At 41.5% G+C, this 18,232-nt stretch overlaps 1 protein-coding gene across 5 annotated transcripts in view; it reads right to left on the bottom strand.

Moving 5' to 3' along the window:
• Nsmce2 (NSE2 (MMS21) homolog, SMC5-SMC6 complex SUMO ligase) overlaps positions 1–18,232 on the bottom strand; it is a 237,645-nt gene that overhangs the window by 144,537 nt on the left and 74,876 nt on the right. For all 5 annotated transcript variants that reach the window (XM_021217016.1, XM_029548023.1, XM_029548024.1 and 2 more), the window contains exon 4: positions 5,684–5,837. In XM_021217016.1, the coding sequence (XP_021072675.1) occupies positions 5,684–5,837 (154 nt within the window). The remainder of the gene's footprint in view (positions 1–5,683; positions 5,838–18,232) is intronic.

Genomic DNA, 18,232 nt, shown 5'->3' with positions numbered 1-18,232 from the left:
GGTTCATTTACACAATGGAATACTACTCAGCTATTAAGAACGAGGACACCCTGACTTTTGCAGGCAAATGGATGGAACTAGAAAACATCATCCTGCCAAGTGTGGTGGCGCACGCCTTTAATCCCAGCACTTGGAAGGCAGAGGCAGGCGGATTTCTGAGTTTGAGACCAGCCTGGTCTACAGAGTAAGTTCCAGGACAGCCAGGACTACATAGAGAAAGCCTGTTTGAAAAAAACAAACAAAACAAACAAAACAAAAAAGAAAATACCTTCCTGAGTGAAGTAACTCAGACCCAAAAGACATGCATGGTATGTACTAATAAGTGGATGTTAGCCAAAAACAAAAAGTACAGAATACCCAAGATACAGTCTACAGAACTCAAAAAGGTCAACAAGCTGAAGTGCCCAAGTGAGGTCGCCTCGGTCCCACTTGGGAGAGAAAAGAAGCCAACCACAAGCAAGGAGGGAGGGAACTGGGAGAGAAGTGGCTGGGGCATGGTGGGGTGGGGGTGGGGGAAGGGGAATCTGATCTGGTATTGGGTGAGGGAAAAGGACTGAAGCCCTGAGGGTCAACAGAAATCATGGAAACAGTCAACCTCAGGAAACAGGAGGTTGAGGGGACCCTCCAGAATCCACCAGTCCTGGGAGGTGAAGGACTCTCAGGATCAAAAGGAGGGACCTTAGATAAAATGTCCGACAGTAGGGAGAGGGAACTTATAGAGTCCACCTCCAGCAGGAAAACAGGGCATCAAGTGAGGGATGGGGTTGCCATCACACAGTCACATCTCTGACCCATAATTTGTTTCTGTCTGAAAGAACTGCAGGGTAATGGAGAGGAGTCTGAGGAAAAGAAGGTTCAAAGTGGGATCCAGCTCAAGGGGAGGTCCCAAGGCCTGACACTATTACTGAGGCTATGGACCGCTCACAGAAAGGGATCTATCATGCCCACCCTCCAAAGACCCAACAAGCAGCTGAAAGAGTCAGATGCAGATATTTGCACCCATCCAATGGACAGAAGCAGCTGACCCTTGTTGAATTAGGGAAGGCTGAAAGAAGCTGAGAAGAAGGGTGATCCTGTAAGAGGATCAGCCGTCTCAATTAATCTGGACCCCCATGCCCAAGAACTCTCAAACACTGGACCACCAACAAGGGAGCATACACCAGCTGATACGCAGCCCCCAACACACATACAGTAGAGGACTTCAGGGTATGTGTTCATTCAGAGACGATAGGCCTAATCCTCAAGAGACTGGAGGCCCCAGGGAGTTTAGAGGTCAGGTTGGGTGGGGCGTGGGAGCACCCATGTGGAGACAGGGGGGTGGGGAAGAGGTGTGGGGTGTGGAGCAGTTGGAGGGTGGATAAGGGGGTAGGGAATGAAATATGGAGTGTAAAAAGTAAATTAATAAAAAAAGAAGAAGAAAAACTGTGTCCGGGCCCGGGTGGAGCTTTAGTTCTGGCTGTTAAGACTGGATTCTTTCTGCTGTGCTCTGTACTGGGCTCCTTCAGTAATAAATGTAAGCAAGTTCGAGAGTTTGCAAGGAACCAGTATCTCATTTAATCTGGGTGCAATGCTAAAAAAATAAACTGGGGTAGACATAATTTTCTCTAGTATACAAGCATTATGGATTAAGTATGATCTCCCCCCCCCCCAGGCTCATGTGAACACTTTAACCTCTTTTTGTGAGGTTCTGGAAACCTCAGGAGGTGGGACCTAGCTTGAAGAAGTAGGTCACCAGGGTCAGATCTGGAGGTGTATTTTGTCTGTGGCCTTTCCTGCCATGCACCCCCCTATCAGGTAATAAGTGAACACCTTCTCCATATGCTGCTGCTGGCATGGTTTCTATGCACGAGTGTGAACTCCAACCTCGGAAACTGTGAACCTAATAAATCTTTCCTACCTGAGGCTGTTTCTGATGGGTGCTTTTACCACAACGAGTGGGTGTCCAAGGGACAAAAATAATGTCTTCAAAGAATCTGATGTTGTTACTACAGATTAGACGCAAATAAAGCATGCTATCATTGGAGAAAAGCTACCCTTAAACAAGCATAGCTCATCCAGTAGGTCTCTCTCTATTCTGGGGATGGTGGGTGCTAGCACCCGCATGCCTCCTCTTTCCCACTCGATCACATTAGACCTTCCTTCCTGCTAAGCCGAGGCCCAACCTCAGGAAGTTTCTGAATACTCTGGTCCACAGAGCCTCTATTGATGACAGAACACAAGAGCAAGCCAGATAAAATGTTTTGACTCTCCTCACATTACATAATACACAATAAACAAAATAAAGTTCTTTTTTTTTCCAAGTGCTAAGTTTCTTATTTGTATTCATTTAAGACTATCAACTACATAAATGAAATAGAACAGCTATTTAAAAGTGTTCTGAGTATATATAAACTAAATGCATGGTATTTATGGGCGAATCTACAGTTAAAAAAAAAAAAAACAAAAAAAACTACCAACCAAACATACAAACAAAAACCCCAAGAATCTGTGGATGTAGTTTAGATGAGGAATTGGTAACCTCCTCTGTAAGGAAGCAGAGAGTAAATATTATAAGTTCTGTGGGCCAGTGGTTTGTGATGTAACATGGGTTCTGCAATGACACTGGGAAAGCTGCCACAGACCACACTTAAATCTAGTGAGCACGTCTGGGCTCTAACCAACCTAGATACAAAGCATTTTCATGTTATCTTTACAGCACTAAGTCGTATCCCTGTTTTGATCCCCCCAATGATGGAACCTTCCCCTAATACTATAAAAACTATTCCCAATCTGTAAGCTGAATTTGTACCATAGACAGACCAGATATGGTGTTTTAAAAATGGGAATTTCTGGTGGTCTGAAAATGTCACTACTATACCAGCATATGAGACTTCCCTTCAACCAAAACAAGGTATTGCTATAGAGCAATGCAAAAGCAAGAAAGGATTCATCTGCTTTATGGGCCAGAAGTTGAGAATTGCAGAAAAAGAAACAGTGCCACCTTACCTCAGTACATTTTCCCTATGTTCGGGAACACTTACCTTTCATGTCAAATGTTGTCTATACTTAACACAGAATGGGCATAGTTTTTTAAAAATAGATTACTATTATTTTGATCCTCAGTTCTGGTTTCCAATAGGATAAATACAACAAGGTACACACACACCATGTGACCTAGGACCCTGAGAAGTCCATTTTCAGTATGTTAAAGGGGCACAGGCTCACAAGGCATGAGAAGCAGCTGCTCAGCAGGATGAACTGTGAGTACAGTACAGAATACCTAGTACTGTCCACCAGACTCAACCACCTCATCCCCACCTTGACCTTACCCCATTCAAGAACTACCTGACATTTCTTTGACTGAATTATTATGATTTGATAACTTAAATCCCTCGCAATTATAACTCACATGAGAAATATGGAGAAAATATTATGGATCTTTACATAAAAGAACAACCCTTTACATATATACTTCAGTTATTTTTATCTTTAAGACAGAGTCTTGTCATATAGTCCTGGCTAGCCTGGAACTTACTATGTAGACCAAGCTGGGATTATAGGTGCACGTCATCATGCCTGCAGGGTTCTCACTATAGCTTTTACTTCATCAAAACAGGCAACTACAGATGAGGGTCTTTGTGTGTGTGTGTTTGTGTTTCTTCCTCTCACTTATATTTTCCAAATTTTAAAAACAAAACATTATTACTACAAATTACAACAATCCATTAGCCCCTTTAATAAATCACAGTGTACCTTGGATCTGGACACATAACCACTGTGCAAGCCTGGTCCATCAGGACTGTCACAGCAGAGTGAAATCTAAAGAACAAAACCTATCAGACATGCTACAAATGTAACTGGCAGTGCTCAAAACACTAACACTTCCATTTTGCAAGCACCACAAAAGCATCTTATATAGCACTTTAGAAGAGTATTGGTATTTTGTTTGCTCTGCTATTTAAGATTAGGACCTTTTAAAATAACATTTCAGGGGAAATTAAAGGGAAACTTCTGTTAATCCCAGTGTTGCAACGCATGGGGAACTCTTATATAAGGAAGTGTTCTTTTCAATATAAATGTACTTGTCATTAGATTTAACTATCCGAATGATGTACATGGCTGGACCTGGGGAAGCACATCTCTCTCCTCTCTCCTCTTTCTCTCCCTCTCCCCATATTAGAAAAAAAAAATAATAATCACAATTCAAACTTTAATTTGGTTGCATTATATGCTCCTGATTAGAAATTTCCCCAAGACCATATTATTCTAAAATTCCCTATAATTTCTTTTATGGAACAATAACTTTGTAAATAAGTAACAAAGGAGGAAGAAATACACTTTTATATATTTATTCTTCAGTTTTATTATAAAATACCTTTAAAATAAGAGATGAGGCATTAGGTCTGTCATAATCTGTAAGAGCTGAATCCAAGGACACTAAAGTTACAGACACGTCTGTGACAGCACACATAAAACCTGAAGGCCCCACTTCCTCTCTTCTGGGGATTCTGCTCTACTGGGGGACTGCACAAAATTATTTGGGAAAGATTTTGATAGTGACAGTGTTCAATGAAGAACAAATCGAGGGAAACTGCTTACTGTTGATCTACAGAACAGCAATAGTCTCATCATGATTGCAAAACATTCTAAATTGTGAAACTTAAGTTATTTGTAAAATAGACAAAAGTGAAGCAGCTTCCTCAGTCATTTTTGAGATCTCAGCACCAATTTAAAGAAAATACTTTACTTAAAAGAAGGCCAACTTCAAAACACGAATCTCTACACTGAATACATAGAAAGATACAAAATGAATTTACGTCACACATAACATCCCTGCTCTATCAGTATACACATAAGTGTGAAATGTTTGAAAGGGAAAAAAGTCATTCACTTTCCTCTTCAATTCTTTAAGGAACAATGTAGTCTCAATCCTAAAACAAACAAAACAAAACAAAAAAATCCCTACACAACTAAACAGCTGCCAAGACCCCCCTCCCCCCCCAAAAAAAGATCTAACTCACTAACATTGCTTTCGAGGACCACATGGAGAGACAGGAATAGATAGGGCACTATGGAGAAGATTTATTGCTTCTGGTACATTCTATAAGGTGTGTGTGTCTGTGTCTGTGTGTGTCTATGCGTGTGTGTACACAATGGATTATTTTCCTCACTGCAGGGAAGATATATTATTTCTGGTACACTCTTTAAGATAGGGATGTGTATGTAAAATGAATTATTTTCCTCACTCTCATTTTCAAGTCAAAACCCTAACTGTTAACAGTCATTTAAGCCAATTTTAAAATCACATGGAACTTAGTCCCCAGGGTACAGTATCAGAGGGACTTGCCTAGCATTTGGGAGGAATTCCCGAGGAAGCCTCACCAACGCTGCCCCACAGCAGCAAATGGGAACAAATGTACTTAGAGCTTGGCACAGCAGTTATACTTTGAAAGAATTACCATTGCTATCTTAATAAAATGGCTTTTAGTTTTATTTTGTTTTCCCAATTCTCCCCCAGCAGTGAGACACTTTGTGGAAACTGTTGGCTTTCAGAAATGGACAGGCAATTGGAATCAGTATTAAACAAACACGGAATGCAACAAGACAAGCCATTCAGGCAGAGGATGGAACAAGCAGAGATATGGACACTGATCACAGGTCAGGCCCCTCATCCCAAGAAGCCAAAGCGAAGCGGCTGACTTACATTGCTTCTTCAGCTCCCTCAGCTGTTGCTTGAACTGCACGAACTTTTCGTTCTCTTTAAAGTTGGCATCAGAGTTCTTATCCTGTAAAGCCAAAAATTTCTTCTCCACCAATAATTTTAAATCTGGTACTTTTTCTGGACGCTCTTCTTTTACCTAAGAAAGACCATAAATTCATGTTCATTAGAGATAATGAGTATCAACAAGGGCTATACAATTGTCTTAATCTCATTTAATTCAAAAGACAGTATGAGACAGAACAGGTCCTCCCATGAGACTACTCAGAAAAAGCGATGGACTCGCCCACCCTACCTTCCTTCTCTACACAGTCTGTCACTGTGTCCCTGAACTTGTTGAACCCTGCAGAAGAGGCGACTGGCCCAGACCTGGGCTTCACCCCTCTTCCTTCACCTGGATCTGCTCAGCCCATCTGTACATGCAACAATGTTTATTCCATCTTCAGTTTCAGCATCCTCTTGTAGCCCTTGATCAGTGGGTGACAGTGATTCCTACGTTAACAAGAGAGACTAAAGTTTTGACTTTCCACAGTTCCCTGGTCTAACAAGGAGTTGAGTGTCCTGCTTGTAGTGTTCAAAGCCACTCAATGTATGTTCTTCTCCCTAAGTATTATAAAGTTCAGCCACACGGAAACATTAAAGTCACTGAATTGTGAACACTAGGTATGTCATCACTGCAGCAGTTACCACTTGGCTGTGTTTGCCCCTCCACATCTCTTCCCATCTATCTTGCTCTTGAGTGTGTCTTAATTAACTTCCCTAGACCTTCATCTCCTTTAGAACACACGTTCAGCAGCGGCAGCGGCAGCGGCGGCGGCAGCAGCAGCAGCGGCACTAACAACAGCACTCTATTAGAAGTCTGGGGCTTCTTACCAGGCACTTGCTATTTTGAGCGTAGCCCATGCCTTTGTGGTTTCCACTTTGTTTTGATGGAATGGCTGACAGCACCTTGGTTTAAACAGTTTGCCCCCATCAATAGGGTAGTTGGAGACCTCTGAGGTTGGGTCTACTCTTCCAAGAATTGGCTAGGGAAAGCTGAGGAAAGCTATTTCCTCTTCTACAAAGTAATTATAAATTTTGTTTGATGTCTTAAGTGTTTTCACTACCTGCACTCCCACTCATTCCTCACCAATTTCTGACTGCAAAAGCTTTTTAAAGCCAAACAGTTCCATCCAAACAGCAAGATTTCTAGTGAGGAGAAAACAATAAGCAATTTAGCCTTTCTTACCCAGACCTCTAGGAATAATTGTAGGATAAAGGCAGGGAGGATGGCTGGTAAAGCAACTGCCTGGCTCATGAAGAGTAAACCTGCAGACTCTTGTTCTGGAGCTGCTGCCAGAACAAGCTAGCTCTTCACAGGTAAGTGTTAGAGCATAAATGAGAAAAATATCCTAGCAGCGGGGAGACAAGGGGTACCACAAAGTCACTGCACACAACAAACCTCAGAAATAAGCAAACTGTTGAAGGATGGCAGCAGAGAACCGAGCAGATGACAGGAATATACATACATACATACATACATACATACATACATACATACATACATACAAACACACATAATATATAATATATATAATATATACACACACACACATACATATGCTTTCTTTGGAAGCTGGGAGTGGCAGATCTTTCCAGAGTGGCCCAGGATTAGAAGGATTTTGTGGTCTGATCTTAGGGTAAGCTCTGGGGTTGGTAGTTTTTTGTTTGTTTATTTTCTGTAGGATGGGGCCTGGCCATTCTCCTACTCAGGAGAGGAGGAGCTGTTACATCCATTTGGGAAGTCTGGGAGGAGTTGTCCAGTGGAGCTCCTCAGGGGCGGAGCCTGGCCACTCACACCTGGAGAGGTCAGGCCTGGCCACCAGAGTAGCCCAGGGGTCTAGCCTGATGGTCAGAGGGCTGCAGAAGAAGGGCTTACAATGGTAAAGTTAGTGTGAATAGCCAACATTTCATCTTCTCAGAACCCACCAGAGATGACATAACCTTACATATTACAGATGGGAAAGTGAAAAATTAGACATAGCAGGTCTTGTACACAGCACTGAGGCTAACACCATTAGCTCTGGTTTCATTTTAGTCATGGGGGTTGGACTTGTTTCATGCTAAACACATGTCCCACCAATAGTTATACCCCAGCCTCTGCTGAAAAATCTTAAACACCAGTGAGATTTGGCTATTGGCCTATCAGTGATGTTCATTTAATCTGATTTTAGAAAAAGAGAAAGGTCTTGATACCCAGTTTTGTGACATTCTTATCTCCTTTCTTGGATCTTTATGATTTTAAATTATGTGCATATATATGTGTCTCTGTGTGGGTATGTGCATATGAATACAGGTGTCCAAGGAGGCTACAGATGTGGGACAGTCTCTCCAACCCCCACTTGCCCCAACACTAGAACCACAGGCAGCTGTGAGCCATCTAACATGGGTGCTGGAAATCGAACTCCGGTCCTCTGGAAGAGCAGCCACCTCTCCAGGCCTTACTTCCTATTCTTCACCCGCAGGTTCTAGCTGCTTCCTTACCACATCCCTGCTTCTCTTGCTCACCCTTGTGCTGACAGTCACTACATATACTTGCAACATTGTCTTTTCTCTGAATAAGACAGAAACTCTTTGAACAATGTCTGACTTATATTACTAGTACCTAACAGATAGATAGGCGGTATTACTCTAAATATTTCAAATTAATTTTAATCTTCTAACAGCCAAAACCATCAACCTGTTATCAATATTAGTGGAATATATAACTTCTACACTAGAAGACAGCTTATAGAGCAGCCAAACTTGCTCTTTTTAATCAGTTTAAAAAGTTAAAGGGCTCATCCTCTACCCCCTAATCAGAGATACTTCTTGATTTTATTTCAAATTTATGAGATGTCTTTCTAATTCTTAGGGTAAGCTCTGGGGTTGGTAGTTTTTTGTTTGTTTATTTTCTGTAGGATGGGGCCAAGCAAAAAGTTGTGTGCTATGATCACCTTTTGTCAGGGAGAAGAAAATTTTCTATGCTTAATCACTATGACTTCGGTAAGCTGGGTAGAATGACAATGTAAGCAGGACTCTAAAATTGCCCGATTCAAGCTTATGTGACAGAGTGAAAGAAGTGAGTGTCTTATACTGATGTCACTTAACCACTGCTGGAGAGTAACCAGAAAGCAACCAGCAAAAGAGGCAGACTGTAAGGGAGCGCAGAGAAAGAGGAGCCGTGTTAAATAGTGGTGAGACAGACGGTAAGGGAGTGCAGAGAAAGAGGAGCCATGTTAAATAGTGGTGAGAATCTGATGGCCCTTGGGTCTGGCCAAAGGAACCTGGGTTCGGGCACACTGAATTTGAGGAATGTATGGACGAGTGTTTGGAGATGGAGGAAGTGACTCTGAGTTGGTAACCAGGAGAGGGCTGAAGATGGAGGTCTTGCATTATGCAATGTGAAAGACAGCCAAGGAGATATGGACTGCCTCTTCAGGACTGTGTGTGGGTAGGTTGAGGGCAGCCACACAAAAGCACTCTGAAGGAAACCTGGAAGTAACTCACAGTGTGGAGTCTGAGAGGACAGAGCTTTTGGGAGCCAGGGAAGTCATAAACAACCTCAATTGACTTCCAGCCAACGTCAAGCTTGTTCTTTCTTGACTCACTGCTGACAGCTTTCCTAGGGTTTCCTCCAAGCATATATCACGTCATCATCAACTGCTACCATGAAAAGCAAAGATGGGCTTCCAGGACAAGTTTTATACTGAATCAAAATTTCCAAATGACCCCCAAAAGGCTAAAGAACTAATAAAGCTCAATTAGAAAAGAGAATGTATTTAGGCAATAATGTGCATAAATGAGAGTAAGAGCTGTGAAACCCAGTGACTAGCTAGCCTCCTCTACTGTGGTGACAAAACCAGATGAGACACGCTTCAGGCTATGGCAGCAAGAGTTCAGGATAATCCAGAGCTAAACTGTTCTTCGCAGAGAAGGACAGCAGGCTCTTTCTAGGTTTATAGAAGAAAGTGGGCCCACATTCACTGTTCACTGAGGATGTTAATGGCAGCACTGCAGAATGGTCTTGAAGTGTGTCATCAATCTGAAATGAGGACATAAGCAGAGATGATGAGCAAAAGCTCTGATAAAAGCAGCTGATGGGGACAATTCACATGTTCTTTATCAACACTGTCCTTGATGCACTCAGCAAATGGAATTCCTGTAATTTCCACGATTCAACAACAATAGCACTGAACAGACCATCAGCCAGGAACAGGGGTGTGGGTGGAGACTAAGGATGGAAACGGGCATCATCATTTGATGTCAACAAGACTGCAATGTGAAACATGACGGGAAACACCACAATAAACCAAAATTGGTGCTTAAACGTTTTCTATTAGCCAAATCTTCCAGGAAGTTGAAAAGTTTTATCATAAAACTTTAGCACATCAAATGTCATCTATGGCAGTCCATTTGCTTCTGTCACACATTTCCAGTGCAAAGAGAGCCTACTAAACCCAAGCACTCTAAAGACAGCCTAGAGAATAACTCATTATGTGTCAGCCAATGCAGTTACTGTGGACTATTTTTGATGGTTTCTTGTTTTGTCCATATTTCTAAGGGAAATAAGGGAGAGCTCCAACCCTTCCTTATGTGTATGTGTGTGAGGGTATAACTGATCATGTATGCTATTCTAGTATTTTCTAGTATGGAAAATAAAGGTGGTCCTTTTTCTTTAGAGCAAAGTTCAAAATACTTAAAAGAAATTTGAGATGAGAGGTTATCAGTTCCAGTCACTTACCAATGAGAACATGCCCAGAAATAACATGCAAGCCCACTACATATGTGTCAATTTGACAAAACTGCTACTGTGAAGCACCAAGGCTTTTTAGGTGGTTTAAGCAACAGGAATTCACATTTACAGATCTGAAGTCTAGTAATACAAGATCACAGAAACAGAAGCATTGGTTTCTTTACTGGGCTTATAGTCCATCTTCTCCCATGCCATGATGTGGACTTCTCACTGTATTTAGTCATCTTCTCTGGAGCTATCAAATGCCCTCCTATTATATGAGGTAGTCCTCTCTCATGACACACATCTTCCCCTTTTCCGTGCCACTACACGGTCTCCTGATGTAAATCTGTCTTCTCCCTCACCAACACAAGGTCCTTCCAGCAGATGAGCCTATGTAATAATCTCCTCTTCTGTTATACGGCAGTGAGGTCAAGTTATCTCTTTATTCAGTTTTGTGGATATAGAATAATGTTTATAATTCTTGATTAATATTGAAAAAAATTGCTCATCTATTTATTTATTTGTTTTTAATGTTATTATGTATGTTTGAGTGTGGGTTTGTACATATGAATGTAACACCCCCAGAGGCCAGAAGAGGGTGCTGGATCCCCCACTGGAGGTGGAACTACATGCAGTTGTAAGCTGCTAGGTATGGGGACTGGAAACTTAACTCAGGTCCTCTGAAAGGGCAGCAAGCACTCTTAACTTCTAAGCCATGTCTCCGGCCTCTCAAATGGATTCTCCACATGGCATATCAACAAGTTCCTCCAATGATAAATATTCAGGTTAAAGTTGAACTTTAATTAAAAATCAGACAAAATTGAGTAGTTGGTGGTAGAAATAACTTCTTTACAGAAGGGAACTTTAGTAAAACCTCGAAGCTTAGGCTGGAGTTGTCCACAGTAGAGCATTTGCCTAGACAGTGCAAGGTCCAATTCACAGCACTGCACAGAAGTAATCTCATTCCTGCTTCTTTAACTCAATGGCACCATGTGTAACCCCAGCACTTGGAAGACTAAGGCAGGACAACAACCTCAAGTTTGAGGAAAGTTTTAGGATACACAGTAAGTTGAAGGCCAGCTTGGGCTAAAGGGAGACTGATTTAAAAACAATGAATAAATGAATGAAAGAAAAAAAACAAGTAAATACTTTGTAGAATAAACTGTTCTACCCTTTCAGGGCTAATCAAAATTTTCAAAACTGATGATATTCATTTTATTGGTATTTATTAAACTTGTCAAATATTCAAAGCTCAAGTATTTTTATCCATCCATCTCTCGCTATCATCTATCTTCATCCTTCCATTCATCTATTTCCATCTACCATTCTAAAACATTATATATATAATTCATATATATATATATACTCACATATATGTATACTCATATATATTCATATATACATATGAATATATAAATTACAACAAAGATATATAACAAAAGGCAGTAGGGCCTATTTATACGTCCTTTTTCTTTTCTCACTTGGAGTACTAGAGGAACCACTTAGGGTCTTACACATGCTAGACCAATATCATCACTAAGCTACATTCTAAGTCCTCTTTATCCTTTTTATTATAAAGCAGGGCCTCACTAGATGGCCCAGGCTGGCCTTGAACTCCTTCTGAAGCCCAGACAGACCTTAAGCCTGGAATGTTCTTACTTCAGCTTCCCAAGTAGCATAGGTTACATGCCTGCAGCAGACCATCTTCCCCCTTGTCTCAAGTACATCTTGATAAATAGTTATGGCTGGCTTGGCAGAGATAACTTCCTTTACTCATCTCCCATTTGGCATTCTTGTAATCCAGCCATCCCTGACACTGGTTGAGCACCTGTGAGCTAGCTAGCATCATGACCCTTGCACGAAAGAAGGTTCTTGGCCAGCAGGTTAGGCAGTCAGTAGCTGCTCTGTGGAAGGTAAGTGCCTGGCATGGACGCTCAGTGCTGCCTTCAATGGTTTCTACCCTGAGCTTTGCTTCCCTTTTGCTAAAACAAATACTATCATGAGAAAACTGTTCCTTTCTTCGGTGGCATTCCTCACTCCGGATCCTTTCCTTCCCTTCTTCCTTTTCCAGGCTAGCCAGAACTAAGAGAGTTCTGAGACTGTAGTGGTAAGGAGGAGCCAAGCAGCAGGAACCAAGTCATGGGAAGCAGAGGCAGTCATGTCATTTGAACAGAGCATGACAGAAGCTTCAAGTGAGGTAGGTAACATGGCATGGACCTTGCAACAGACCTGGTTCTACTTCAGGCTATGGTCTCGGATGATCCTCTGGAAAGCTTAGATTTCTGTCATTTCTTTGTTAGGGGACAGAAGTATATACTTTAGTGATGTTGAAACAACAAAACTCTACTTATGTTTAAACTTTGGATGATGGAAAGTTGCATTTCTTTCCTGTCAACAAGAGCACAGATGCTTTAGCATGTTTGAAGACAGAGAAAGAAGCAAAAGGGAAACATAAATGAAAACACCAAGAACAAGCAATGGGTCTCACTCGAAAAAAGAATCAAGAACCATGAGGATATGAGCTGGGAACACAGGAACTTGTTTGTAAACTAGGCTGACTTTGAACTCACAGATATGCCCACCTTTGCCTTCCAAGTGCTAGGATTAAAGGCGTGTGCCACTACTGCCCAGCTGTGAACAGTGGTCTTTACCACACACTAGAGTGCTCAGAACTAGATTAGCAAAGATCCACACAGAATCTCAGGGAATAGCCAAGACAGTGCAGCTTGATGTAAGAGAGCGGCTGCACAGAAGAGTGCAGGCTTGGACTTTAAATTAGAAATTACACTTACAAGAAACATCTTTCTTTCTTTCTTTCTTTCTTTCTTTCTTTCTTTCTTTCTTTCTTTCTTTCTTTCTTTCTTTCTTTCTTTCTGTTTTTTTGTTTTTTGTTTTTTCGAGACAGGGTTTCTCTGTGTAGCCCTGGCTGTCCTGGAACTCACTTTGTAGACCAGGCTGGCCTTGAACTCAGAAATTCACCTGCCTCTGCCTCCCAAGTGCTGGGATCAAAGGCGTGCGCCACCACCGCCCAGCACAAGGAATATTTTCTATTCCCTCCCTCCCTCCTTCCCTCCGTCCCTCCCTCCAACACAAACACTCTCTCTCTCTCTCTCTCTCTCTCTCTCTCTCTCTCTCTGTGTGTGTGTGTGTGTGTATGATATTTTTGTAACTGGGCATGGTTGCATGCTCATGTTGGCCCTGAAATCCCAGTAGGAGAAAGTGAAAGCAGGAAGACCAAGGAGTCCAAGGGCATCCCTTGGCCACAGTTTAAAGCCAAGGTAGGTTGAGTAAGATCCTGTCTGAAAAACAAAAAAGCAAGCAACAATAAGTAAACAAAGTGCTTCTGTACCTGCGGAATTTGAATGTCTAGTGCTTGGGAATAAATCCAGGATCTGTCTCAGGCTAGGTAAGAGATGGACCACCGAGTTCCAGTTCTAGCTCTAAAGTGTCCTTTCATAGACGGCAGAGGGCAAGAGAAGGTATGTGTGTAGGAGAAGACAATATAGAATCCACCTAGACAGGCTAATCTAAGGTTAAGATTAAAAATTTGAGCTTGGAATATAAAACTCTGCTATGGTCTTAGAAAAGGCACTTTATACATCCAATTTCCACTCATAGTGGTAGAAAATAACAGTATTAATTTTTAATAGTTGCTCAAAATAAATGGAACAAAGCAATAAAGCCCTTAGCCACCTGACACAATATTCTATAATAAGAAGCTGCTATTGTTGTCCCGATTATTATTGTGATTATCATTCTAGAGGCGGATCTGCAGGGAGGCTGGATTCTCAGGTCTACATTGTTAAGACTGGAGACACCCACATGGAGGCCTCCAGGAATAGATCTTAATGGAAACCATGGAAGAGGACTAAGCTAGAACGGTGGAGGCTATTACATTTAACAGGCAGCCAGAAGAGTTAAAAACCTGTCAGAGTTAACAAGACAAGCAAAGCCAGTGCCCCAAAATTTGGGGAAGAAATTTTTAGATGTGTCAAATGTCTTAGGTGGAGCTAAACACAGACTGAGAAGTGCCCATCCGACTCAGTTTGAGTCATCTGGGACTTTGGCAAGAGCAGCACAAAGCACAAAAGCTCATGCCAAATACCCAGATCTTATTCAATGATTCATTTCAAAAAGATGAGGCAGTGGTGCCGAGAGCACACAAATCACCAAACAGTCTTCAATGAGCTGCTCAGTTTAGGCTCCAACTCAACCATGAATATTTAGCTGCATTTTATTTTATTATTGATTTGTATGGGCATGTACATGCTGCACTGAACATGTAAAGTGGCCAAAGGATAACCTTAGGTATTGTTTTCTTTCTTCCACTGTGGGGTTTAGGAGGCTGTGCTCAGGTCATCAAGCTTGGCAGCAAGTACCTTTACCTGCTGAGCCACCTCTCTGGTCACTTAGCTACATTCTAACTAACACTCAGACCTGGGTGCTTGTGACTGCAGTGTTCCCTCTGTGTCAGCAAGGGACAGGCATGCAATGACTTACTTATTCTGCTGGCAAGTCCTTCCACTGAACAAAAGCCAGTTTGTTTGCTTTTTTGGGAGGGAGTGGGGGAGGGTACTGGTAGAAGCAAAAGGTGGAACTCAATCATAACCTCTACTGAAACTGCGCACTACTTTCACAACATGCAAATACAAATATTTATATAGTTGTAAGATGATAATATAGCTCATTTCTTCTGTAAAATACTGTACGCATATGTAATTACTCAAAAGTGTGTCATTTTATTGCCCCTGGGCAAAGTCAAGATCTCCTCCTCCTGCAATTATCATTACTGCCTTACAGGCATCATCTCACTGGGAGGGGAGATCACAGGAGTGAAAGATATTAATGGTCTGAGTCATTCACACACTTCTTGAATCATGTGAGAATCTAGTATAAAATTAGTCATTCCTGTAACTGAACCGAGAGTCTCAGATAAATTGACTTTCAAACAACCAGTTAGGTAAATAAAAAACACCCAAGGCTTTCCAGTCTTCCTTTAAAAGTTCAGCACACTTAGCATACATTAGTGGGACAGTTCGCTTTTATTCTGCTTAGTAAGAAGATTCAGTATTCTAATTTCTAATTTGTGGTCAGCTGGATAAAAAAGCTATGGGACCTGCCTAATCCTAAAAATCTACAGAGAATGCCTCAAATGTCCTCAGAACACTCCTTCAACAAATAGTCACTGAGTCCCGACAGAATGCTAGGCATTATGTGAAGCCCACATTTATGACATAAATGTTGGCCCACATTTATGACCACCAAAAAAACTCATCATGCATAGGTACACCAATGTAAGCCAACACTGTCTCCACCTAGATGTAGCAAAAGGTCTTGGTAAAAATTTCATTAAAAGATGTTTCAGGGGCTGGAGAGATGGCTCAGCGGTTAAGAGCACTGACTGTTCTTCCGAAGGTCCTAAGTTCAAATCCCAGCAACCACATGGTGGGTCACAACCATCCGTAATGAGATCTGATGCCCTCTTCTGGGGTGCCTGAAGACAGCTACAGTTTATTTACATATAATAAATAAATAAATCTTTTTTTTAAAAGGTGTTTCAATAGAGAATCTCTGTGCTTTCACTGTAGATATCCTTACTTATTACATGTAAATCATGGGGGATATGCTATAATTTATATTTTCCTATACTGCTTCCATGCTTAAGAAATATCCATATATATTTAATGATGGCCAGCACAGACCTTTTGTTCCCCTTATCTCATGCCAACTTCTGTTGTATTGTACAATTCACACTAACTTCTACTGGCCCAAATTATTTGTAGTTTGACATGTTTTCTAGCATCATTAGTTAGCAAGAGTCTGACTTCTAACTAAACACCGGAGAGAAAATACTTCCTTGTGGTTTATTATGACACACCAAGTGGACTTTACAGTTTGCCAAGGTGTTGTAACACCACCACTGAGCAGTTCCAATCAGACATGAACACCTTTCCTCCTTCAAGGTGCTTAGATAAAAATTGAGAAAGAGTAAGGTCAACTATGCAGGTATGCTATTGATCTGGTTTTAATGATCAGCCCTGTTAGAATACACCCAAAAGATGGCAGCCAAGTAAGGTAGCTTGCCACCTTCAGGCATCTGCTGCTCAGTACATGTAAGCACTCATGATGCTGAAAAATCACCCTAGTACATTGCTCATTGCACCATGCCCACTTTAATACTGGGAACAACAGGAACAACTGGTGCACTCAGTATAAGGCTTGAGGATTCTCATTTTCCAGAGAGAATACATGAAAATGCTAATCTCACCTATCAGAATTTGTTTGCTTGTTTGTTTTGGAGGAATCCTTTTTGACAATATTTAAAGAAACATATATGGTTTATTTATTCATGTATTCATCTACTCAGTAATGTATTGATTTACTGAATCTCTGTTACACATGAACCTGAAATAGGCATTGGAAGATTTATGGATTAACAAAGTAACTGTTCCAACTACTATCATGGGGTTTGGGAACCTAGTTGGGGTAAAGGTATTCTTTACTAGTCAGAAGAGCTTATGGCACACTATGCTAAGTAAGCACTTGGAAGAAAGCTTATCAAATGTTAGGGGAGCATATAATGAAGTAAATATTAAGGGTTCCATTTTAGACAATGTTTTTAAGTGCTCAGCTAACAAAGCTCATCCCTAAGGTAGGGTGGGATGAGGGCTGTGGCTATTCAAAGCCTCAAGTTTAAAAAACAAACATCTTTATCTCAATTTCACAGATGTGAGGAGTAGATAGCTCACAGTAGTTAAATATCTTGCACAAGGTCAAAGTGTGGCAGTGACAGAAAGAACCAACTCATTCAAGTCTCCCTTTCACACCAACAACACTGTGAAAGCATGAAAGACTCCTGGCAAATATCCAGACCACTGTGGTCATGTGTGAGCTCTCACATGAAGAGACACTCTGACCTGGGACTGTCTTTGCCATCCACCGTGCCTCTCTCACCCACTGACTGAACCGATGCCTTATCAGCTGCCATGACATCTCACTTAAGGGCAGTGAAACAGTACAAAGATGTGGGTTAATGCTAATAAGACTTGTGTCCTATTAGTTAGAAACCAAGTATCATCAGCTGAAGTCACCTCTGATAGACTCAGTTCTAGCTTAGGTAAGGTGGAATTCTGTTGCTACTGGAAACCAGAGAGTAACAGATATTGTTTCTCCTAGAGCCAGAGTGGACAGGCAGAGGGGGAAAGAACTAGTTTCATAACTCTTCCCCTCTGTCATAACTGAAGACCAGTTCACACCCCCACCCTACCCTACTTTATGGCAACTCTGGTTCTACTGGTTGGACAGTCTCAGAACCCAAGCAAAGAATGATTGTCCAAGGACTCAACAATGCCTCTACTGATTTGGAAGTTCAAGTGGAAGCCTAGTAATTCTGAGTTCCTCATGGTACAGACAGAAAGAAGGCAAAAACAAAAAAACAAAAAAACAAAAAAAAAATTGGTTGAGCCAATGAGTTGTGACTGTCAAAGGTAATCAGGATTGCTACTGTAGAGTAAAAAAGGACAGGTGTGATTCTGGTGGGTCTCTTAGTTTTGTCATATGTACTGGTAAAAGATAATGGATGACAGAAGCCACTACATACAGATAGAGCAACCAGGATCTTAGGGCTTTATGTGTGGAAACAGAGCATCATCTGCTGAGAAATGGCAAGGGCCAAAAGATCATAGAAGGAGCAGTAGAGTGAAGTACTAACCACGGAGCAATAGAGTGAAGTACTAACCACGGAGCAGTAGAGTGAAGTACTAACCACGGAGCAGTAG

The sequence above is a fragment of the Mus pahari genome, chromosome 17 (genome assembly GCF_900095145.1).
Source record: "Mus pahari chromosome 17, PAHARI_EIJ_v1.1, whole genome shotgun sequence".
In the NCBI taxonomy this organism is placed as follows: domain Eukaryota; kingdom Metazoa; phylum Chordata; class Mammalia; order Rodentia; family Muridae; genus Mus; species Mus pahari.
Note: the sequence above shows the minus strand (reverse complement) of the source record. Positions and strands in the feature narration are given on the sequence as shown.